The sequence below is a fragment of the Castor canadensis genome, chromosome 14 (genome assembly GCF_047511655.1).
Source record: "Castor canadensis chromosome 14, mCasCan1.hap1v2, whole genome shotgun sequence".
Taxonomy (NCBI): Eukaryota; Metazoa; Chordata; class Mammalia; order Rodentia; family Castoridae; genus Castor; species Castor canadensis.
Window position 1 is genome coordinate 1,191,144 of NC_133399.1, and position 25,164 is coordinate 1,216,307.

A 25,164-nucleotide genomic window follows, 5' to 3' on the forward strand; every position below is an offset into this window, starting at 1 on the left:
CAGAGGGGACAGTGTGTGAGAGGGGGTGATTGGGCATACAGGGACTGCAGAGGGCACGCATGGGGACAGCGGGGGTTGCTGTGGACGGGAATGTTGGTGGGACGTGAACACGGGTCTCGTGGATGGTCACACACGTGGTCAGTGTGAACAGCGTGGGTGCGGCAAGTGTGGGTTGAGTGTCAAGTGACTCTGGTAGGTGCAGCCAGGCTCACAGCTGTGACTTCCTTTTCTTCTTCTTTTTTTCTTTTTTTTTGGGTGGTTAGTTATTGATTTTTTCAGCCACAGGATCTCATTATGCAGCCCTGCAACTCAAGGTCATCTTGCCTCAGTTTCCCCAGTGCTGGGATCACAGGTGTGGTCACCTGGCTCGACACAGCTGTGCCTTGTGTGTATCCAGGTTGGTTGCATGTGGCCAGCTGTGTTGTCGGCGGATGACACTGAGTGTGACTTGCCTGTGTCACCTTGGCTATGTTCCAAGGCTCTTTGGGGACACACTGTCCCCTGAGACCCAGCGCTCAGAGATCCTGCTTCTGCTCAGCCCTCCAGCCCCTCCCCCGGCTGTCTCCCTGGCACCAGCCCCTGGCCCAGGCCCCCGTGTTGGGGGGACAGAGAAGGCCCTGAGAGTGGGGTGGGGACTGTGCCCAGTCCCAGAGTGAGCCTATAAATAGCTCTTTGAGCCCAAGGATCCCCAGGGTAGGCTACCTCATTCAAGCCCCCAGCAACAGTGAGCCCAGGCCCCCCGCCAGCCCCTGTCAACGCAGCCCTGGCACCGAGCATGAGGCCGGGGGTGGCGAGGAGGGGGTGGGGAGCAAGGGTGGGAGCCAGCTTAGCTGTGCAGCTGCAGACCTGGGCTCCCTCCCGCTCCCCAGCCATCTGGGCAGCCTCAGGCGGGTGACCCTACTCCCCAGAAACCTTCCCAATGAGCAGCAACAAGGTAGCAGCCCCCGTCCTCCTTCCCCGCCACCCCCATTGTGCCCTTACTTCCTACTTTATTCTCAGAGACTCCCACGATGAGCCCCACTTTACATGGGGAAACTGAGGCACGGAATGGGGAGAAACAGAGAGACACCGTCGTTAGGAGGGGCAGGCAAGGAGGAGGTTCTTGTAATTTTTCTTTTTTCAGTGCTGGGATGAAACTTGGCCTCACATGTGCCCAAGAAAGGGGCACTGAATGTCACCCGACCACGATCGGTCCCCTCCCCTAAAGCCAGCCTCACCTCCAGGTCACCCACAAACACACACAGCCATCGTGACCTCTGATGACCATCTGTCCCCAGTGCCATAGAGTCTGACACTAAGTACTAAATCATGGGGTCCAGTTATGTCACCTTGGGCCCAGGGTTGCCACCTCGCTCTTTTGGGTTCTGCCCTCACCCGGGCTCGTTCCCTCCTCTTTGCAGAAACCTTTGGCATCAACCTCCCACGAGACTGAGGACCCCCTCCCTGAAAAGCCAAAAGATGCTCAAAGACACACACAGATGCAGGACGGGGTCAGGAGGGAACCTCGTTTTGGGGGCAGAAACACGAAGACCCCCCAAAGGAAGACAGGCAGGAGTGGGGCCTCCCTCTCCATATCTTTTTATTTTTATTTTTCTCTTTTTCAGTGCTGGGGATGGAACCCCGGGCCTGTGCATGGAAGGCAACCTACCTCTCTCTCTATTTTTTATTGTGGTAAAATTCACACGACAGAAAATTTATTATTATTTTTTTGGTGCTGGGGATTGAACCGAGGTCATCACAAGTGCTAAGCACACACTGTATCACAGAGCTACACCCTCAGCCCCAAATTTAGCACTTTGAAGTGTGTAAAGAAGATTCGGTCCCATTACCAGCCCCATTCTCTTCCCCAGCCCCCCAGAAGCCTCTGACTTGCTTTCTTTTTCTTCTCTTCTCTTCTCTTCTCTTTCTTTCTTTTCTCTCTTTCTTTTTTTGTCAGTACTGAGGCTTGAATTCAGGGCCTACGCCTTGAGCCACTCCTCCAGCCCTTTTTTGTGATGGGTTTTTTTCAAGATAGGGTTTTGCAAACTATTTGTCCAGGCTGGCTTTGAACCATGATCCTCCTGATCTCTGCCACCTGAGTGGCCCAGCTTTCTTTGTCTTTTTTAGGGTCTCACTGCGTAGCCCAGACTGGCCTCTAGCTCGCGATCCTCCTACCTTAGCCTTTCGGATGCTGGGATTACAGGCGTATATCACCATATCCAGCTAGGATCTAGGCTTTTAGAAATTGGGCTCTCTAGTTCCAGGACACACACATGTCCCTCCCCAAAGAACGAATATTCCTAACAGCAGCAACAGCTCCACCTTGCTCTTTGCTACCTCAGTGCCGAGTGCACAAGGGTGATCAGTGAGAGATTGGATGAATGACTGACTATGTGAGTGAATGAATGGTGTGATCTGGCTGCACCTTCTGGGGGCGACTCCAGGCTGGGACCCTGCATCTGTCTTACCAGCTCAGTGACCTAGTCCTCTTTCCTACCTCTCAGAGCCAGTTTCCTCTCTATCAATGAGCAAAGCACTAATTATAACCAAAACTGCTTCCGGAGCTTGAGCTTTGGACACTCATCCAGTACAGGGCTCGAATTCCAGCCCCCCTCCCCTGCACACACACCCTGGTCTTCCTCTGGGTGTGCGTGACCTTGCAACTTTGCTTCCCTGGGGCTCAGTTTCCCCATCTGTAAAAATGGGGCAAGCCCTAATGATGGAGCATGCTGGAGATGCTTTAAGGAAGAGAATGAGGGAGTGGAGGAGAGTCCAGTGCAGTGTCCCCCCGCTGGAGTGGGGACTCAGGAGCGAGGCGGGGCGGGGGGAGAGAGAGGGGGGAGCCCCCTCCCTTGCGCAGCCCGGGCGGGCGCGGCGCATGCGCAGAGCAGCCCGCGGCCCCTATATAAGAGGTGAGGCGGCGCCGGGGCGAGCGGAGCGCAGGGCGCAGGGCCGGGCGGGCGCGGCCGGCGGAGCCCCGCTGTCCTGTCCTTTGTGCCGGCGGCACCCCGGGATGCGTCCGAGCTAGGAGCCAGGTGTGGGGGGCAGCGGGGACCCGTGGATCGTGTGGACCTCGGGATGTGGGAAACGCAGCCCGAGATCGGGGAGGGAGGGGGCTGGGATCCGGAGAAGCCCCCCGGGTGGGGAGGGGCGAGTGGGGGAGGGGAGCCCGAGTGGAAGAGGGGGCTTGGGGGTGTCGGGAGGATACGCATGGAGGGGGGAACGGAAAAGGTGGTCCGGGATACAGAGATCAGCTCACTGGTGGGGAGGATGTCCAAGTGGGGGTGGGTCTCAGCCCTGGGATCTAGGGTTCAGGGAGGGGCGCACCCCGAGTTTGGAGAGAAGAGACGGACCCCCCTAGTGATTGAATAGGGTCTCTGGATCAGGGCATCCCTGTGTCTTGAGCTGAGACACCCCAGGATTTTAAGTGGGGACTCCCAATTTGCACGTGAATGGAGGATTCCAGGCCGGACTGCAGTGGGGAGGGGGCTCCCCCCAAAATCAGCCCAAGTTCAATAGGAGGGGGTCGGCGCGGAGTGGATGGTCATTGGGAAGGGGAGATAGCCTTGTCCCCCCCTTTTGGGATCTGTCCTTTTGGGATCGGTTCTGTCACAGTGTCCCTGCTCAGAGAGGAGGTTCCAGGGGTGGGGGGACATCCCAACGTGGTCCCCCGTTTTTTCCACGCACATCTAGAGTTGGGGTGCTGTTTCTTCTCCCACGGGGCATTCTGGGTGTCCCAGGCCAATGTTAGACAGGGACGGGCACTGACAGTTGCTGGTGACGGATCCCCAGGACCTGTGAGGGACACCAGCCCAGAGACAAGGAGCACCCCAGCACCTCCACATCTGTCCCCATCCTCAGAGCCCCCCACACCCTTGCCTCACCCCTCAGTTCCATCTGCCTGTGTAGATGCATGTGGGAGTCCCCTTGTTCCAGGGCACAGGGGCTGGGACCCCAGACCCGGTGCGGATAGAGAACCCCCCATCCTTGCACATGGGGCTTTGTTTCCTCAGAAGCATGGGAAGCAGCCAGGCTGGGGAGCTGGTGGCAGTGGCCCCTGCAGGAGACATGAGGTCTGAGTGGGGAGAGAGGGCTGGTGCAACATGGGACCCCAGAAATGCGCTGCCTCAGTGGCTTCTGGACATTCCCACATGGAAGGCCCCCTCCCTCCCTGGGGGGGGGGCTTTGTGTGTGAGTCTGCAGGCGTCGAGGAGGGGTGGGTGTGCCCACAGAGCCTGGGGTCTCCTGTGACTGATAGGACTGTGGTTGGTGGCTTTGTCAGAAAACTTGTGCCAGGGGCCACCTCACCAGGTGGCCAAACGATGCGTGCCCATGGGTCAGCAAGGCCACATTGGTCTCTCCCGGTGTGTGCTGGGGGCTGGAGGCAGTGTGTGGGTTGGGGGGCTGTGCCTGGTGGTATTGGGTCTGTTGGGGGGGCTCATGTGGGGGCCTGAGGCCGTGGGTGTGGGTCTTTGTGTAGCAGATGCTTTTGTGCCTGCCTAGTCTTTGTTGTGTGGGGGTCTCTCCCTGGCTCTGTGTCTGGGCCGTGTGGCTGCATGTGTGTCGTGCGTGTGTGTGTGTGATTGGCCGTGTGGCCCCTGCGCGTGGGGGACGGGGGTGAGATCTTCGTGCAAAGTTGGGGAGATAACTGTGAGTCCAGGTCTCAGCTCTCTTCCCTTCCCCTCCAAGCACTCCCACACTCACGGGCGTGCACAGTCACGCACCCCGACTCAGGCCAGGAACACGCACGTGCGTGTCTGTGCGCAAAGCTCCCACCAAGGGGGACCCACACACCCAGAAACCTCACCTGGCTCCCTCCATCCACCCAGGGCACCGGGTTGCCGTGGGCTCGTGCTCAAGTCCACCCTGTCCACACACCACACACCTGTCCCTGCCTGAACTCAGCACCCCGTGTCACCAACACAGCACCTGCTGAGGGACACCCTGACTCAGGGTGCCCCTGAGACAGGAGGTGGGAGAGAGGGACCCCCCCCCCACACACACACTCTCACGCTGCTGATCCAGCCCTCCCCTCCCCCTGCAGGCCCCTACTTGCATATGCATGAGTCTCATGAATCATTCATGAGGGGCCCGCCCCAGACAGCTGTGTAAAAGCTCACCTCTGTCGCCCTGGGGAGGACAGAGAAGGGAGAAGGGAGTGGGCGGGTGTGTGTGAGGGGGTGGGGGAGTGTGCACCTGAAATCCTGTCTGTCGCCATGTCGGACCATCTGAGGATATTTTTAGCCTGCCCACGAGGTTTTGTGTACAAAGAGCTGTTTTTAAATTTAACGTGTCTAGGACTTTACACGTCTTGGCTCATTGTGGCCTCAGAATAGACTTAGGAGATATGTGCTGGGTGATCCTGGTTTTACAGTTGGGGAAACTGAGTCAGGACATTTGGGTGTCATCTGAGCTCTCCACCATATAGTGTGTGTGTGTGAGAGAGAGAGAGTGAGAGAGGCAGACAGAGTGAGAGACAGAGAGAGAGAGAGAGAGAGAAAGAGCCGGAGGAGGGGAGAGAGAGAGGGAGTGAGAGAGAAAGAGAGACAAGCAGAGTTTCCTGGCCTTGTCTCCTAATCCACCCATCATGGCACCCTAAGCTTGCTTGGGGTTTCCAGGCGGAGAAATAAAGACAGCCCTGCATGGAGACAGATTCTGCTGAGGTTTATAAGTTGGTGTTTGGCGCCACTGGGCCTGGACCTTGATCTCGGCCTCTGCCCTGCTGGGCAGCCTCAAGCAAACTGCTAGCCCTCTCTGAGCCACTATGTGCGTAGGCAGGAGGCAGGGATGGATTATAAGGGTGGCCAGGTGGCGTCACCATCTCAGCGTTCAGCACCACGGACAGGTCCCTGCTGTCCTCTCAGAGGCCTCTGGGAAGTGGGAGGGACCGTGGCGAAGGGGGGCAACTGAGTCCCACGGCCTCACATTCTGGAGTCCACCCATAACCCCGACCTCAGGCCTGTTCTTTTAGAGGGGCGTGGTGCAAGGGTCCATCTGTGCCCATGTTCTGAGCCCTGGCGAGGGGCAGGAGGCCCTGGGGGAGGGGGCCCTGGGCAGGATAGTTAAGTCTCTGGGAGGGTGAGAGGTCCCCAAAGTCACCTTGGCGCCCTAGCACGTGAAGTGGACTTCTGCTCATGGCAAGCACGCAGTAATTGTCCATGTTTATGGTCACTGGGCCTCTTTATATCTCTGGGCCTCCAAAGCCTCTTGGAGTCGGGGGAGGACGGGCTGGGCAGTGGGGAGGCCCCTTCCTCCAGCTGGATCTTGGCAACTCCTTAAATATCCCAGGAATCAAGAATAGAAGCTTGGTGGTTACCAAATCCTGGAGTTGGAGCTGCGAATCGTGTCAGTCAGCCAACCTAGATGAAAAGCTGGCTTGGAACATGGCCTGCTGTTTGGACTGGGGACCCCGGGGAGGATGGGGACTGGTTGCTCTCCTCTGGTTGGCTGCCCACCCCAGTCCAATGGGGGTAAATAAGACTTCCGTTCTGGTTATATTAAGATAAATAATAAGATATTAGCAACAGCTAAAATAAGCTCCCGGATGCCAGGTAGTTCTAAGCTTTTCATCTATTCCTCCACACCGTGAAGCTATCCCAGTCTGACCTACAAAGAAAAGGAGGCACAGAGAAGTTGAGCTACGTGCTCCAAGTCACACAGCAAATTGGATTCACTTTACCACCCGGGCTCCTGGCCATGAAGTTTCACTGCTTGGATTCTAAAGCCAGGGGGAAGGGGCGGGGGGGCCCTAGGTTCGAATCCTGACTCTGGCCTTGCTTGCTCGGCTCATCTGTGACACACTGGCCTCTCTGAGCTCCTGTCCCAGATTCCTACAGGGATTCGGTCCTTCCGAGCTGCACGCCTGGGAAGATGTGCCATGACTCACTCTCCTTGCCTCCTTCTGCTTTTCCTCCAGAATGGGGACCACATCTGTCTGGGCCTCAGGCCTCCTGATGCTGCCGGTGCTACTGCTTGCGGCTGGAGATCAGGGTGAGTTGTGAAGGGGGGGTGGAGCGGGGATGGGGGGAATGCTTTTCCCTCTGCAGCCACAGCTAGGGGTCTGCGGGGTGGACCGGGTGGGGCTTTTTCATTCCAGAGCCTTCTCCTGCTGGCATGTAAGATGCGAGTAGATGAAAAAGGTCTTTGAACAGTCAAAGCGAACAAGACACCTGAGAGGTTATTTTTAACCCCGCCTCTCACTGTTTTTGCCAAAAGGAACTGGAAAGAGAAAGAAAAGACAAATACTAGAAAATAACGCATTAGTTTATCAGTGATGTCTGTCCCGGGTGAAGCAAGAGAGCACTATCTGCTCCCTGGCCTTGGGCAAGCAGTTACCTCCCTGAGCCCATTTCCTCAGTGAACCATGGCTACCCCTGCAGACGGTTATGAAAATCAGACAAACTGATTGTGGCATTAAAAACAAAAAGAAAAGGCACTTCACAAACGCCACCTCCCCTCCCGTGGCTGCTTCTTGATTGACTTTGGAGAAACCGAGGCTCAGAGAGGGCAAGTGACTTCCCCACGGCCACACAGCGAGTCAGTGATATTGGAAGTCTGCATTTTATGTTTAGCGACCTTTTGTGTTGGATGAATCTTACAGAGCAGGGGGGACGGTGACATTATGTGGGCCTCCCCATCCCTGCTGGTCTCTGCCTCTGAGTCAGTCCCTCTCTCTGCTCTGCCTTCCCCACCCCAGGCGCACAGGACACTACTGCGGCCACCACCACTGAGAAGGGGCTCCACATGCAGAAGTTGGGGTCTGGGTCGGTGCGGGCCGCGCTGGCAGAGCTGGTGGCCCTGCCCTGCCTCTTTACCCTGCAGCCCTGGCCAGGTGTGGCCCGAGACGGGCCTCGGATCAAGTGGACCAAAGTGCGGACTGCATCAGGCCAGCGACAGGACTTGCCCATCTTGGTAGCTAAGGACAATGTGGTGAGGGTGGCCAAGGACTGGCAGGGACGGGTGTCACTGCCTGCCTACCCCCAGCACCGAGCCAATGCCACGCTACTGCTGGGACCCCTGAGGGCCAGCGACTCGGGGCTGTACCGCTGCCAGGTGGTCAGAGGCATCGAAGATGAGCAAGACCTGGTGCCCCTGGAGGTGACCGGTCAGTCGGGGACAGGGGCGGGGCTGAGGGCGGGAGGAGGAGGGGCAGAGTGAGCTCCACCCATGGAGGGGAGGAGTTGGAAAGGGCGGGGCATTTCCTGGAGCCCGCCCAATGCCCACTGGGGCGGGACCAATGCTAGGAGGGGGTGGGTAAAACCTAAGCTCCACCCACTGAGAGGAGACGCCAATGCCAGGAGAGGGCGGGGTGAAACAAGCTCCACCCACTGAGTGGGAGGAGCTGAGGCTAGGCGAGGGTGGGGCATTGCCTGGAGCCCGCCCACTGCGGAGGGTTCAAGGCAGAGTGGGTGGGGTAAAACCTAAGCCCCACCCAGTAAGGGAGAAGGACCAATGCCATGAGAGGGCGGGGCATTGCCTAGAGCCCACCCACTGCCAGGAGGGGGCAGGCAGGCAGGGCAGAGCCGAAGCTCCACCCACTGAGTAGGCCTAGCAAGTGAGGCCCTGAGTTCAAATCCCAGTACTGCCAAAAGAAATACAATAAGAGAAAATAAAATAAAAGCTGTCTTTGGAGACGGATCCTCGTGAATGTGAGTTTTGGCTCTGCCTCCTGCTTCGATCTTTCTGAGCCTGTTTTGTCCTCTGGAATAATCATGGGGTTGTCATAAGTGCTCCGTGACATGGTGTTTATAATTGCTTTTTCACATAGTAAATATTTGTCAAATTTGAGCCCTCGGTGGCCCTGACCAATTTCCTCACCCCAGTTGTCACCCAGCACTGTGCCAGGCTCTGGGTGAGGACAGGAAGCAGGGGGTTGTCTTTCAACAGGTCTGTTGGTACCAGGCTGGGGGGAGGGGGTGTTCTGCATGGGGGGGATCTGCTGTTGAAGACTCCAAGTGTGAGTCTCTCTCCCCCATCCTGATGGCCCCCCACCACCACCCAGGTGTTGTGTTCCACTATCGGGCAGCTCGGGACCGCTATGCACTGACCTTTGCGGAGGCCCAGGAGGCCTGCCGTTTCAGCTCGGCCACCATCGCCGCCCCACGACACCTGCAAGCTGCCTTTGAGGATGGCTTTGACAACTGTGACGCTGGCTGGCTCTCTGACCGCACCGTAAGGTGAGGTGGGGCGCAGGGTGGGGAGATGGAGAGTGAGCCCCTGGGGGAAAGAAGAGGCTCCTTGGGGACATGAAGGGTGTGTGTGGGGTGGGGGGGGAGAGACAGCTGCAGGAGTGCACATCTGAGAGGGATCCCCTATCCTGGTATCATCAGATACCCTATCACCCAGTCCCGGCCTGGTTGCTATGGTGACCGGAGCAGCCTTCCAGGGGTTCGGAGCTATGGGAGGCGTGACCCACAGGAACTTTACGATGTGTACTGCTTTGCCCGCGAGCTGGGGGGTAAGTCTGGACCTGGCAGGACCCCCCCACACCATACACACCTCTTCCTAAGTCCCTATGCACCTGTCCTAAATTGCATCCCAAGATGGGGGCCCACCTCTGCCTCCATCCTTCTCTGAGCCCTTCTCCCTAGCTGTCTCCCTCTCTCTGAGCCTCTGTCCCCTCCCCATACCCCCCTTTCTCTGAACCCCCATTTGCCCAGGGGTCCAAGGGGTACCTCATTTGTACAAAGATGCTAAAAGCCCTGCTGGTTAATTAATGCTCTGGCGAGCAGAGGTCGCAGCCTCCTCTCACCACCACCCTAACTGAGCCATTTTGGGGTGTCCCCTGACCTCTGCTCACCCCCCTCCCACAGGCGAGGTCTTCTACGTGGGCCCGGCCCGCCGCCTGACTCTGGCCGGTGCGCGTGCCCAGTGCCACCGCCAGGGCGCAGCGCTGGCCTCGGTGGGACAGCTGCACCTGGCCTGGCACGAGGGCCTGGACCAGTGTGACCCGGGCTGGCTGGCCGATGGCAGCGTACGCTACCCGATTCAGACGCCGCGCCGGCGCTGCGGGGGCCCAGCCCCGGGCGTGCGCACCGTCTACCGCTTCGCCAACCGGACCGGCTTCCCCGCGCCCGCCGCGCGCTTCGATGCCTACTGCTTCCGAGGTGCGTGGGCGGCCGCCGCCAGAGGCCACGCCCCCGCGCTGGCCACGCCCCCGCGGCGCGCAGGAGGCGAAAAGCCACGCCCCTAACAGCTTCACTTGCTGCTGCAGGCCACGCCCAATTCTGGGAGAGCCACTTGGAAACGCGCTCACAATAAGCCCCGCCCCTGTCCAAAGGCCACGCCCCCAGAACCCGCTTTCCTGTGAAAGGACGCTAGTGATAAGCCCCGCCCTTGAGGCCACGCCCCCGGGGACATTATTTTTTGTGAAGGCCACGCCCTAACGGCTTTGCGATCTAGTGGAGGCCACGCCCACTGCTGGGAGTGCCACTTGGAAACGCGCTCATGATAAGCTCCGCCCCCAACAGGAGGCCACGCCCCCGACGCAGGTCTTTTCTTAAGAGCCTGGCCATAGAGCGAAGACACAGCCCCTAGGGGGACCAGGCTTTGGCAGGATGCCACATTTTGCCCAGTGGACTGTATTTCCTAAGGTCCTCAGGCGCTAGAACCCTAAAAGCCACGCCTCTGGGCAGAGCAGGTCCTACCTGGAGCCACGCCCATAGGCACACCCCCTGGGGAGCAGGGGGTGCCACACCTGGGTGCATCCACGTGTGTAGTGGGGGGTGCAGCCTCCAAAGGTGCAAACCTCAACTCCAATGGGCCAGGTCCTTTGCGCAAGCTGGCCCGGCCCTGGGTGGCAAAAACAAGTACCCTTAGTGGGGGTCGTGCCTACTGGGCACCTCCTGTCCCCAAGGGAGGATCCATGGCATCTCTCCGCGAGCTTTTGCCCAAGGGCCAAGGTGTCTGTGAACGCACTGTGGCCTGTTGACCCAGACCCTGTCAGTGAGTTGCAGGTGATCGCAGTGCATCTTCCCTTTCTCAGGCTGGGGAGTGTCAGGAGCCACCCAGAGAGGCAGAGGGTGCGCGGAGAGATGCACAGCTAATCTGCCTGACAGCGCAGCAAGCTGGAATGTGGGCAGACATCAAGGAGAACTGGGGCAACTCTGAGCCCTAGCACAGCCTCTTCTGCTTTCCCCCACAGCCCATCACCCCACGCCGCAACATGGAGACCCAGAGACGCCCTCATCTGGAGATGAGGGGGAGATTCTGTCGGCAGAGGGGCCCGCAGTCCGAGAACTGGAGCCCAGCCTGGAGGAGGAGATCACCCCTGCCTTCCAGGAGCCCCTGGTGTCCAGTGGAGAAGAAGAACCCCTGGTCTTAGCAAAGAAGCAGGAGTCTCCAAAGACACCCAGCTCTACCCCTGGGGACCCCAAACTGGCCTTGTGGCCCCCTGGGGCGGTGTGGCTGAGCACGGTGGCCCCCAGCCCCAGCAGCACGGTGGTAGGCTCAGCAGGGGCCGTCCACACAGAAGTGGCCTCCGCCAGCCCCACGCCCAGGAAGAGGACTCGCTTCAAAGGGTTGAACGGGCGCCACTTCCAACGGCAGGAACCTGAGCCCAGGCTGCAGGCGGAGCTCCAGACTGGCGTCCCCACCCCGCCACCCACCCCAGAGGCTGCTGGGAAGCACGTGGAGCCTCCCACGGCCACAGAGGCCTTGGGAAGTGGCCACAGCCGGAGTCCCTGGGCCGTTCTGACCAACGAGGTGGATGTACCTGGAGCAGGTGAGTGCCGTTCAAGGGCAGGGGGATCTGGAGACCAGAAGGGTAGACATGGCTGTCCTCAGGTTGGGGAGGACTCTGTGAGTCCCAGCTGGGTCCCCTTGCCCATCCTCAAGAGCCCCCTTTTCCGCAGGCTGGGGACCGAGGAGTTGCACAGCAGCTGTGACGATAACTATAAGATGATTCTCCTTTTTGAGGAGGGATGGGACAGGGGTGTCACTAGGAAGCACTGGGATTTGAACTCAGAGCCTCACGTTCACTAGGCAGGCTCTCTACCACTTGAGCCACTCCACCAGCTCTTTTTTGTGTTGAGTGTTTTGAGATGGGGGTCTCCCAAACTATTTGCCTGGGCTGGCCTCAAACCTTGATCCTCCTCATCTCGGCCTCCAAGTAGCTGGGATTGCAGGCATCCGCCACTGGTGCCCAGCACTTACAATTACTCTTGATCTTACAGGTCCCTCTGATGGCAGGGGGCCCTGGCTATGGCCCCCAACCAAGATCCCACCCAGCATCCCAGCCCCCAGCAGGACCCCTGACCCAAAACTAGAGGGAGCCAAGGCCCCCAGCAGGAAGGTGGCCACCTTGGAACTGCCCGGGTCTCCCTCAGAGCCCACTGTCCCTGTCTCCAGCCCTCCAGAGGGTTCCAGCATGGCCCCCTGGCAGGCACCCCCCATGGTCACTTCCCCAGACCTACCTATCGTGGCCATGTTACGTGCCCCCAAACTGTGGCCAGAGCCACACTCTACGGTTGAGGGGCAGCTTGGTGACGCCACGGCTGCAGTCCCATTGTCACCAGTCTCAGAGACCAAGGTGTATCCCCCGGGCTCCACAGTGGTCCCCTCTCTGGCAGCCATGGACACACAAACCGGAAATGGCTCTAGCTCCCCTGGGGAGGACATTAAGGGGATCATCTCGACTCAGCCCGTCAAAGCTGAGCACCCCAACTCCAGCCAGTGGGCTTCCGTGGACAGGACCATGACGGTAGATCCTGTCCCCTCTGGGACCACCGCTGAACCCACGAGCATCGGAGGCGCAGTGGGATCTGAGCCAGGGGTCTCCCACGCAGCAGACAGCCCCACTTCTGGGCCTGTGGTCACTGTGGACGAGGTACCGGGCACCTGGTCATCATCGCACAGCAATGGCAGTGTCCCATCTGCACCCCCGGGGGACCCTGGAGTGTTGATGTCTGGAGTCACCCCAAGTTTGGGGCCATGGGGGACTTCAGCTGGAGCTTCCGTGAGTCGTATAGACTCCACAGTTGTGCCGGACCCCAGTGATTCTGGGGGACTTTGGGAGTCTGGACCCCATGTAGTTGAAGGAGCCAGGAGTCACACTTTGAGTCCTCAGGTGGCTGTGCATACAGATGTGGTGACATTGCTCCCATCCCTGGACCAGGCGATCAAGGTGGAAGTCCTGACCACATCCACACTGACCCCCTCAAGCTCCCAACACCATCTAGAGGCAGATGACCAGATGGTGGCCCAGGGGACACTGGGACCTTCGGCCCCTCCACCTCTGGGCAGCCCCCCGGGGAAGCCAGTCCTTCCTTCTTGGACAACCACGGTGGCCAGCATGGACGAAGCAGCCTCAGTGTCCTCAGGAGAGACTTTGGGGCCGTGGGGCTCTCCGAGTGCCCTGCTGCCTGTGTCCCTGGGTACGGTGGAGTCCGAGCTGGAGGTGGTGGCAGGGAGGCCAGGCATGGAGGGCTTCTGGGAGGAGGCAGCGAGCGGAGAGGAGCCAGCCCTGCCGGGGACCCCTGCAAACCGAAGTGCGGACGAGGGTGAGTTCCAAATCCCAGGGTTCCATCCAGCCCAGCGTGGTCAGGGCTGGGGACCAAGGGCTGGGGGAGAGCGGGTTGTCCCATGGGATTTCGGGAGGGAGAGCAGGATGCATGAGTGTCGTACGGGATTCATTTCCACTTTCGTGACCGGGTTCCGGTGGGGGGATTCTGTCTGGGGGATAAGCGTGTGTCACTTTCAACAAGGTCACTGCAGCCTGCCCTTCAAGGCCCCCGCCGGGTCTGGGGAACACAGAGTTGGACACAGACGCCTCCTAGGTGGGGCAGAGGGCGAGAAATTGGAGTTCAGATCCACCTTGGGTCAGGGGACCTTGAGACAGTGGGTCCCAGGAAGGGACAGGGGTGGCAGGCGTCACCTCATTCTATAGACAGCAGCCTAGGTCTTGGGGACAGTCACCAGCGGTTGAACTCAAATGATGTCCACCTGAGCCCAGCAAAGCCCAGAGAAAGCCGCTGGCCAGGTGTCCGTCCTCAGGGCCAGGCGGCCGCAGCTCGGCTGCAAGTCTCGGTCCTTTGGTTGAGATTTTGTCATATTGAGGGGTTTGATTGTTGGTTTTTTTACAGAAACTGATTAAAAAACACGCCTTCTGAGTTGCAAGACAGTCTTATTAGCACAACTGGTTTTGAGTTTGCCCCTCTTCTTGGCGGGAGGAGATGAAGTGCCCCGTGCGTCACCTGCGGGCTGTGTCCTTCCCGGGTTGGGTCAAGCCTTTGGTGCCCTGGATGGGCGCAGGTGACCCTGTTATCACCTGGGTGCTCGGCTGGCCTGCCACTTGACTGGGATTATCTTAGTTAATCCTTAAAAGGTCTTTCTTTATAGGACTGACTTGAGTATGGTCCTCCATGTCCAGATGGGGAGACTGAGGCACAGGGAGGTCAAGCAACGTGGGCATTGAGGCAGTGAGGGCAAAGACAGGAATTTGACAATGGGGTCTCGGTGCAGTGCGAAGGGAGGCGGCAGAGCCCGGCGGAGGGGGGAGAAGGAGGGGACCCTGGTGTCCCCAACCCCCTCTTGCAGGAGAAATGCTAATGAAGCCAAAAATACGCTGGACTGAGTCACCACCAGTCTGTGGGCAGGAGTCGGCAGCGAGGGGCACCTGGCTGGGCTCACGCATCCCCCGCCCGCGTGCCGTCACACGTGCTGGGGCTGCGCCAAGGCCACCGTGCCACCCACTGTCCCCTTTGCTATGCCTCAGGGCACCGCTGTCACCCACCGCCAAGGGACAGGACTTGACCACCCCAGGCGGGCCAGCTGTGACTTCATTCAGTTAACAAGCCGTTATTGCACACCTGCCCTGGGAGAAAGCCCAGTTCCCTGAACCCCGAAAGCTGGCATGCTGTGACCACGCTCTAGAAGGCTCCCAGGATGGGAATATTGTGCCTCTGCTGTCAGCCTGACATCTGGCAGGGACCACAGAGGAGTCAGGTTTCACGTCCATCTCCACTTAATTGATGGAAGCTCAAGTGGCAGTCTGGGGTGCCAGATGGACATGGCCGCCCCAGGGAGAGATGCACACAAGAGCCGTTAATCAGAATAAAAAGTTCCTGGTGTCGGAGGATGAGGCCATTCCCAGCCTGCAAAAAAGAAAAAGAAAAAAAAACATGGAGCCGGGAGCTGTGGCTCACACCTGTAATCCCAGCTACTTGTGAGGCAGAGATTGGAAGGACACTGGTTCGAGGCCAGCCCAGGCAAATACATGAGACCCCATCTCCACCAATAGCTGACTGGGTGCAGTGGTGCACACCTGTCTTCCCAGTTATGCAGGAAGCACAAACTGGAGGAGGATCACAGTCCAGGTGGTCAGGGCTTAAAGCAAGAGAGACCCCATCTTGAAAATAAGAAACACAAGGCCAGGCACCAGTGGCTCACACCGGTAATTCTAGCTACTCAGGAGACAGAGATCAGGAGGATGGCGGTTCGAAGCCAGGTTGAGCAGAGAGATGTTGGCGCAGCTGGCGCAGAGCCCCTGGGTTGCTGTGAGCACTTGGCTTTTCTTCTGAGGACAGTGGGGAGACATGGAGGGTTCTAGGAAGAGGAGGGGTGACGCTGGTTTGCATGGCTCCCTCTGGTGGCTGTGGAGAGTGACAACAGAGGCCAGGAGAACAAGGAGGAGGGACTATATATCGAGATGATATCTCTCTTTTGAGAAACGAGCTCGCTGTGCAGCCCAGGCTGGCCTGGAACTTGCAATCTTCCTGCCTCAGCCTCCCGAATTCTGGGATTACAGGCATGTGCACCATACCCGGCCCATCCCATCTCAATTTCTAGTGAGGCCTCACAGCCCAGCAAAGCAGAAATAAACTCCAGGATGCAGGAACTGGAGATTGGCTCTTGGAGACCCAGAGGCCAGTCTTGCATGTTGGTCGCTGTGCAGCTCTGGGCCAAGCCCCGTCTGTGTCTGGGCCTGGGCCATCCCAGGCTGCCACCCACAGAGCTGCACACGGACAGCATTGTGGTCAGAACTATTTGTATTTCCATTTTATAGATGACTCAGTCAAAACTCACAGCAGTGACTTGGTGAGTGGCAGAGTCTGGGATTAAACCTGACCTCTCGGTTGAACAGCTGTGACTCAGGCCTGTAATCCCGGTTACTCGGGAGGCTGAGATCGGGAGGATCAAGGCCAGTCTGGGCAAACAGTTCTCGAGACCCCCCATCTTTAAAATAACCAGAGCAAAGTGGAGTGGGAGGAGTGGCTCAAGTGGTTGAGTGCCTGCTCTGCAAGCGAGAAGCCCTGAGTTCAAACCGCAGTTGCGGCCCCCCCCCAAAGATCATAACGATAAATATAAACAGGATAATCTCTGTCCCCCCAGTCCCTTCGGATCCCTGCGAGAACAACCCTTGTCTGCACGGGGGGACCTGCAATGCCAACAGCACCACGTACGGCTGTCGCTGTGGCCAGGGCTTTGCCGGGGAGAACTGTGAGATGGGTCAGTGCTCCAGGCCCAGGATGGGAACCTGCTACCGTTTGATCCTAAGCGTTGGGGCGGTGTACCCGGGGGACCCGGGGGACTCGGGACTCAGCACACAAAGAAAAGCCCTGTCCCACCCCCATTTTTTTTTTTTTTTTTTTTAGCACAGCAGAATCAGCTGAAGTGATGTGTCCCCTCCAGGGGACTTGGCTGTGGTGGGCTGGGAGGGAGAGACAAAGGGGTGAGAGGGCTCAGACTCCCCCCAGGAAAGTGTCCTGGAGACCTTTCCCTCATCCGGGCCAGAGTGGGACCCGCTCGTATTAATGCTAATTTATGTTAATTATGCAAGGCTCCACCCCCTCATTTGCATTACCACCAGTGGGGTGGGGGGGGCGGCTGTGCGGACTTGGGTGAGGTTGGACGGTAGGATCCCGACTGCCATCTTCTGCCGGCTGACCTCTGACCTCTGACCTCTGACCGGTGTCTTCCCACTCCCCTCCAGACATTGACGACTGTGCCTGCAGCCCCTGCGAGAACGGAGGCACCTGTATTGACGAGGTCAATGGCTTTGTCTGCCTCTGCCTCCCCAGCTATGGGGGCAGCCTGTGTGAGAAAGGTGAGCGTCCACTGTGGCCCCGCTGCCCGGGCTGTGGATTTTGGGTTCATGGCTGAATCCCACCGGAGGTAAATGATTACTGTTATTATTTTTGTCTTTTGAGCCGCAATCTTGCTCTGTAGCCAGGCTGTGAGCTCCTGGGCTCAAGTCCACCTCAGCCTCCTGAGCGGCTGGGACTACAGGTGTGTGTCACCATGCCAAGCCTTCACCAATTCAGTGGAATCACTTTCAGTGCTATGCAGCGTTCGCTTTTATTTCCAGAGCTTTTCAACACCCCCAGAAAGGACCCCGTCCACATCACAGTCACTTCCCCACGCAGTAGCTCCTGGCAGCCCCTGCTCTGCCGCCTGTCTATGTGGCTTTGCTGTTTTTTGGATGGCTCGTGTTGATGGAGTCACGCAATATGTGTGTGTCAGGTTGTGCCTGGCTTCTTTTACTTACCCTAGTGTTGACCTAGGAATCCGTTCCTCGTTCTTTTTTACGGCTGAATAGTATTCCATTTATGAAGTGAGTATATTGGCTCCTAACTACTTGGAAGGCTGAGATCAGGAAGATGGAGGTTTGAGGTCAGCCAGGGCAAACAGTTAGACCCCCATCTCCAAACTAAACCAGAGCAAAATGGACTGGAGGCGTGGCTCAAACGGCTCTGCAACCGTGAAGCCCTGAGTTCAAACCCCGGTGCAAGTTTCTATGTAAATACCCGTCTTTTTTCCCTTCTTTGTGACTTATACTCAGGAATTTCAAGCCACTTCCCCAGTGCCAAGAAGATAAATTAATGTGGCAGTGGGAGGTGAGAGAAGGGGGGTGGCCCCTGAGGTGGAGGGGTGACCTTGGCTGGATCACATCTCTAGGGCACTGGCCATGCTTGTGGCTGGTTGACCTTGGATCAAGGTCAGCCCACCTCATACCCATCCCTGTCCACCTCCCAGACACGGAAGGCTGTGACCGAGGCTGGCACAAGTTCCAGGGCCACTGCTACCGATATTTCGCCCATCGTCGGGCGTGGGAGGACGCGGAAAGGGACTGCCGCCGCCGGGCGGGCCACCTGACCAGCATCCACTCGCCTGAGGAGCACAGCTTCATCAACAGTAGGGGCTCTGGGGAGGGGGCCCCAGCCAGAGGGCGGGCAAGGGGATGCTCTGTCCATTCACACAAGCCCTGTCCACTTCTTAATTCACCTGTCTGTCCATTTCCTTCATTCATAATTCACTTCATTTATTCATTCATCAAATGTGCCCCACAGCAGTGAGTGAGCCAGACCTGTGTCCTCAGTGACGTTCTTGGGGAGAGAAGGGGAGGGTGGGGAGGATATGGACAAAGGAGCAAATATCTAATTAAGTAACGTATGATTTAAGAGTTGGGCACCGGTGGCTCGCGCCTGTAATCCCAGCTACTCCGGAGGCAGAGATCAGGAGGATCACGGTTCAAAGCCAGCCTGGGCAAATAGTTCATGAGACCCTATCTCAAAAATACCTAACACAAAAAAGGGCTGGTGGAGTGGCTCAAGGTGAAGGTCCTGAGTTCAAATCCCAGTGCCAAAAAATAATATGTGATTTAAGACTTGTATCATCTGAGTACTCATAGGCTTTATTGTATTATCCTACACCGTAATTTCTTTTAGTACTGCAATTTAATGACTCCTATGATAAAGAGAATAGGGGATAGATGGGAGGGCGCATCTGTGATGCAGGGGATGAACCTAGAGAAAGGAGAGAGTGGCTGGCATTACTGTTTGATCCACTGTCCCTTCTGCCCCAAGTGCATCCATCCCGTCCCCCGCTGATTCTTTCATCCTTCATCCCCCGGCTCCTGGGTCCCTGGTTCCCTTCTTCCTCCCCGGGCGGGAGCCAGCGCCCCCGTATTCGCGCCCCCATCATTTCGCCCCCCCACCTGCTTTTCCCTCCACGTCCAGCCACCTCCAGATGGAAAGGGACTAAGTCCTTCCTGCCACCCGTGCCACCTCCGTTCTGCCCGCGCCCCAGGCTGGGAACCGGGCGGCCCGGCAGCCTTTATACCGCGCCCAGGCACTCCCCGCCCCGCCCCCGCCCCGCCCCCGCCAATAACACTCCACCCACTCAAGTCTTGCCCAGTCACAAAACGCCCTCTCAAGCCCCGCCCTCCCAGTGCTCCGCCCACCTCTCATGCCCCACCCCCTCCGCCCATCATGCCCCGTCCCAACACACCAAAGCCCCACCCACCACGCATGCCTCCGCCCACTCAAACCACGCCCACTCACCCAGTCACATCACGCCCCGCACATCATGCCCCTCCCAAACAAAGCTCCGCCCACCTCAAACACCTCCCACTCAAGCCACGCCCACTCCTGCAACGTCCAATTCTCACCCTCTGTCCCAATCACTCCCCACCACCCTCTCCCATCATGCCCCGCCCCACCTCTCTCACCCCGCCCAATCACATCATGTCCCAGACCCCGCCCCTCACACTCCACCCAATCACAGCACGCCCCGCCCCTCGCGCCCCCCTTCCTCACATTGGGCCCCAGCCACGCCCATGACGTCACGCCCCTCACGCCCCTCCCCCAGGCTTCGGTCATGAAAACACGTGGATCGGCCTGAACGACAGGATCGTGGAGAGGGATTTCCAGTGGACAGACAACTCCGGGCTGGTGAGTAGCGGGTCCCTGCTCTCCGCCCCGTGGCCTCAGTTTACCCTCTTGTGCAAAGCAATCGCGGGTGGGCTTCCAAGGTCGCAGTGTCCCTGAGATGCTGGGGTTAGCAGCGAGCATAATAGGGTCCACGTCAGCAGCCCGACCTCCCCCGCCATGGCTGAGGGCTGTCGAACTCCGTGAGAGTCAGGCCTCTTCTTGCTCTGGGCCTGCTGGTCCCCTGGGTCACTCAGTCAGCCACATTGCTCTGCATCCCTGTCCTGCAGAGCCACTGCACCTGTCACCTGGACCCTGGCTGCCCACACCGCTGCCCGCCGTGGGGACTTTGTTTTTCTTTCTTTTTTTGCAGTGCTGGGATTTGAACTCAGGGCTTTGTGCTTGCAAACCAGCCTCTTTACCGCTTGAACCACACCTGCAGTCCATTCTGCTCTGGTTATTTTGCAGATGGGGTGGGGGAGGTCTCGTGAACTATTTGCCAGGGCTGGTCTCGAACCCTGGTCCTCCTGATCTCAGCTTCCCGAGTAGCTAAGACTGCAGACTACCAGTGCCCGGCCTTTCTTCTTTGAGATGAGGTCTCCCTGTGCGGCCCAAGCTGGCCTGGAGGGCTGGGGTTGCAGGCGTAGCCACCCAGCCCTGTTTACACGGGCTTTGAAATCTTATCTCGGTGACAAAGCCTGGGGGCTTCTTCCCCAGCAATGCCACAAAACACAACAAAACTGAACAGAATTGAAAGCTAGTCTAAGAGATACCCCAAAAAAGAGCACCCGAAAGGGGGCGAGAACCCCGGTATCCGTCAGTGCGTGAACAGAATTGGTCCGTCCTTGCGATGGAATAGTATTCAGCCGTAAGCAGCACTGACCGACTGTCCCCAGGCACAACACGCATGAACCTTACAGGTCACAGTGACGGGCTGAGGTGTGGCTCGGTGGCGAGCGCTTACCCAGCGTGCACCATGCCCTGGGCTCATCCTTACCATCGCACAAAAGAAGGCTAAAAGCCAGTGCCGTGAGCCAGACATAAGAGCACAGAGAGGCAGGAGGCGCGTTTAGGGAGACAGAAGGTAGGACTCGTGTTTTCCGGGAGCAGGGGAGAGTGGGGAGTTGTTTTTCCTTAACTGGCACAGAATTTCGGCTTGTCGTGGATGAGAGGTTCTGGAAATAGTGTGACGGTTACAGAACACCGAGGACTTCAAAATGGGTAAAGTGAAGGAAAAAAAAAAAAAAAAAAAAGAAAGGAAAATGGGTAAAGAGAGCCGGGTGCAGTGCCTCACAGCTGTAATCCCAGCTACTTGGGAGGCAGAGGATGTGGGTTTGAGGCCAGTCCAGGTACGGGTCTTTGCACCTGCTGTTCTTTTTGCTTGCAACTTTTTTCCCTGTCTGGATCCCTGTCACCTCCTCGAGAAGCCCACCAGGACTTCCAGGCTGAGGTCCCCTTGCATTCAAATCTATCTCACAAGACAGGAGGCAGGAAGGCCAGAGCGGAGGCCAGGGGTGGGGGATGGGGGTGTCACAGGTGCCGCTCCCTCTTCCTACAGCAATTCGAGAACTGGCGGGAGAAACAGCCGGACAATTTCTTCGCGGGCGGGGAGGACTGCGTGGTGATGGTGGCTCACGAGAGCGGGCGTTGGAATGACGTCCCCTGCAACTACAACCTGCCCTACGTGTGCAAGAAAGGGACAGGTACCCCGCCACCCTCGCCCCTTCCCGATGGCTGGTTCCCGTGACCGGCCGAGTGCTCTAGCAGCTGCTTAGTTTGGGCGGCACCGGGACTTGAACTCGGGGCCTCACACTTGCTAGGCAGGCGCTCTGCCACTTGCGCCACTCCGCCAGCCCTGTTGTGTTGGGCTTTTTTTGAGCTAGGGTCTCGTGAAGTATTTGCCTGGGGCTGGCCTCGAACCGCGATCCTCCTGATGTCGGCCTCCTGAGCAGCTGGAATTCCCCGCGCATGCTCTGTGCTTGGTGTAAGAATTGGGCTGGCGGCTCACACCTGTGATCCCAGCTACTCAAGAGGCTGAGAGCGGGAGGATCGCGGTTCGAAACCAACCCGGGCAAACAGTTCGAGAGACCCTATCTGGAAAATAACCTGTCACAAAAAAGATAGGTTATTTGGTGGAGTGGCTCAAGGTGAAGGCCCTGAGTTCAAATCCCGGTACCACCCAAAAAAAAAAAAAAAAAAAAAAAAAAAGGGTCCACTTCCTTCAGCCAAGGTTCGTGTGTCCCCAGTGTTCTGTGGTCCCCCTCCCACCGTGGAGAATGCCTCCCTCGTCGGTGCCCGCAAAACCAAGTACAACCTGCACGCCACCGTTCGCTACCGGTGCGAGGAAGGCTTTGCCCAGCACCATGTGGCCACCATCCGGTGCCGGACCAATGCCAAGTGGGACCGACCCCAAATTGTGTGCACCAAACGTAAGTGCTGCCTGCAGAGACCCCCAACCTGTGGCGGCCAGGAGCAGTTGGGCATGCCTGTAGTCCCAGCTACCGGCTCAAGAGAGAGTCGAGGCAGGAGGACTGCTTAAGTGTCAGTCCGGTAACACAGCTTTGCAGATAAGTGAGAATTTAGCAGCCCGCCCGGTTTGTTTCCTGGTTTTCCTCCTCTGTGGAGGCCTCCCCAACTTTTGTCCCTTCCTGTCCCCTTTCCCAGCCCGACGGTCACATCGGATCCGTCGACACCATCACCACCAGCACCAGCACCAGCACCACCGTCACAAATCACGCAAGGAACGTAGAAAACACAAGAAACACCCCGCGGGGGACTGGGACAAGGACCAAGGCAATTTCTGCTGAGGAACCCGGCACGGGCCCAGCACCGCCCCTATTCCACTCCCGCTCTGGACTTCACCTGCTGAGACACGGCCCACAGAGAAGCCAGAGGGTCTGGAAGCCCCCGAGCCCCACCCGTGCCACAGCCCCACGCATAGTCCCCTGTACAAAGCTCCCCAACCCTCCTCTTTTTCCCCTCCACACGGTCCCCAATGGCAGGTGACCATGTGTCTCAAGCTGAAATCCAGGTGCACCTCCCAGCTGAGGGACCCTCGAGGACGATTTGATCTTTCATTTGCCCATTGTTGAGATGAGGCGTCGGTGAGGGACCAGAGTGTACGTTTGGATTTGTGCAAAGGAATCCCTCTGCACGCCAGAGATCCAGGCTTAGTTTACTAAACGGTTGGCGATTCCTCGATCAGTTAAAGTCACCGACTTTGGGAGGAAATGGCTGCACGGAAGCACAACTGGGAACTTGGACTTCAGCCCAAGTTCTGTCTCTGGTCTTGGTGCGCGATGGAAAACCGTCACCCTGCGTGTCCTCGGAGCTGGGGTGACGATGTTCGGGTCACAGGGAGCAGGGGTATGGCTCCGTGGAACCCCGTTGTTGTGACTGTGGACAGATCCCTCTGTCGGGCACGTGTGAGAGGGGATTTAGGGTCAGAGGAACCCCGGTTTCTTCCCCCTGCCTCTCTCAGGGAGACGAAGAACATCTTGGATCAAGCAGGTGCCCTCTTGTCCCTCGAGCCGCTGCTGTAGTGTCCTTGTCCTGAGTCCCGTCCTATCCCTGCGTCCACCGATGCCTGGTGGACTTAGAAGCCCGTGTCGTGTCCTAGAGCGATGTGTGGCGTTGTTAAAACTGAAACGCACGCACGAACCCCGAGCCTCCTGATCTCTGCCTCCTGAGCAACCGGGATTACAGGCGGGAGCCACCAGCACCTGGCTCTTAGTTTTTAGATGGGAAAAAAATTCACATTGCCCTGCTCCCCAGTTCTACGGCCCACGACAGACTTCCCTGAGCCAGACTTCCAGACTCTGCCTCCGTGATCCTGGGCCAAACCGGGAAGATCTACAGCTTCTCCTCCATGCCTGGTGTCCCACCAGCCCTCCAGATGGGGTCAAATCCGTGGATTTGTGTTGGAGTTGCAGTGGAGCTCAGTGATGAGTGCTTGCCTAGCGTGCGTGAGGCCCCCGGATTCATCCCCAGCACCCCAAATCCACAGTGCAGAATGGCCCACTGCAGGTTGGAAAGAGAAGCACATGTACGGCCCACTTAGGGCTCAGCAGAGAGGGAAATGTGTTAACTGAGCCTGGATCCCTCCCAGGAAGTAATAACCGCACTTGACAATTACGGAGTAGGAATTATGGTAAGGATACAGACTCTGTACACCTGAACCCTCTCGACGTCTCTATGGCTAAGAAAATGTTACCCACCCCCCTCCTTTTATTGTTTTTGTGGGACTGGGATTTGAACTCAGGGCCTCATACTTCCTAGGCAGGCGCTCTACCGCTTGAGCCTTTCTGCCAGTCCATTTTGCTCTGGTCATTTTGGAGATGGGGGGTCTCCTGAACTGTTTGCCCAGGCTGGCCTCGAACTGCAATCCTCCCCATCTCAGCCTCCCAAGTAGCTGGGATTACAGGCGTGAGCCACGGAACCTGGCTATTGCTGAGGAAACCCAGGACGTAGGTTTATCTTCTTAACAGTTCTAGATTTAATAAGATGATGGTAACACGTCTGCTGTCACCCACGTCCCAGGACACTCGTCCCGGGCTTGGGGACCGGGATGTTGGCTTTGCCTGGGGTCTGGCTCGGTACTCCCGGGGTGTGTGGGGGGCTCCTGTGTTTTCTAGACTTGGGGTTCGTGTTTTGCTCTTTCCCTCGGGGAGGTGCGTGTGTGTCCGTGGCCCCGCGTGGCAGTGCGTGTGCGTGGACGGCCGTGGGCTCTCTTGGTGTTGCCGTGAGCTGCAGTGTTCCGTGGACCTGTGGAATCTGACACTGTGGACATTATTGTACTCTTCTTGGACATTTTAATAAAATTTTTTTAACAGTTCGACTGGCCTGTCGCTGCCTGATCCCTTCATGCATTCACTGGGCATGATCACCCTGGGGGTGATCAGGGAGGGCTTCCTAGAGGAGGTGGATGGAGTCTTTTTTGGAGGGTACTGGGATTGGAACTGGGATCCTTGTGCTTGCTAGACACTCCACAAGTCCTTTTTTTGTGATGGGTTTTTTTGAGAGGGGGGGGGGTCTCGAATTATTTGCCGGGGCTGGCTTCGAACCAAGATCCTCCTGATGTCAGCCTCCTGAGTTGCTGAGATTACAGCTGTGAGCCACCGGTGCGACCGACCGAGTCTTGTTGGTTTGCAGAGGCTACGCCCACACTCTTGGACCAATCAGAGTTGCCCAGCGAGATGAGCCACAGCAGTCATTGGCGGAGCCTGAAGGGGGTGGAGTCAGTCCCCTCCAACCACCACCTTGGAATCAGATGCAATTTGCATACGCATGCGCGAACCTGCGAACGCGCCCCTCCCCATCCATCCTCTGTTGGGGGCTGCCAGGGCCCAGCTGGAGGTCCTGGCCACCCAGGCCAGCGCCTGGTCCCCTGCTTCCCACGCCGGGTCGCCATCTGGGGACTTTCTGGAGGTTGTACAGGTAGCTAGATGGCTGCCACCAAACCCTTTGTTCTCTTCTGGTTTTGTATCCTAGAAGCTTCCAGTCCTCCCCTTTCTTCCCTTCCTGGGCAGAAAGTCCTGAC

General features: G+C 57.9%; 1 protein-coding gene across 1 annotated transcript; it reads left to right on the forward strand.

Annotated features, from left to right (window-relative positions):
- The first annotated feature begins 2,928 nt into the window (after positions 1–2,928).
- Ncan (neurocan) lies at positions 2,929–24,459 on the forward strand. The gene is made up of 15 exons (XM_074053635.1): positions 2,929–3,014; positions 6,896–6,969; positions 7,676–8,083; positions 8,981–9,155; positions 9,309–9,436; positions 9,792–10,085; positions 11,123–11,701; positions 12,153–13,478; positions 16,309–16,425; positions 16,910–17,023; positions 17,953–18,111; positions 19,567–19,649; positions 21,184–21,328; positions 21,872–22,054; positions 22,290–24,459. Exons 2-15 carry the CDS (start codon positions 6,897–6,899, stop codon positions 22,430–22,432), a joined length of 3,927 nt encoding a protein of 1,308 aa, XP_073909736.1. The 5' UTR covers positions 2,929–3,014; position 6,896; the 3' UTR covers positions 22,433–24,459.
- The last annotated feature ends 705 nt before the right edge of the window (positions 24,460–25,164 follow it).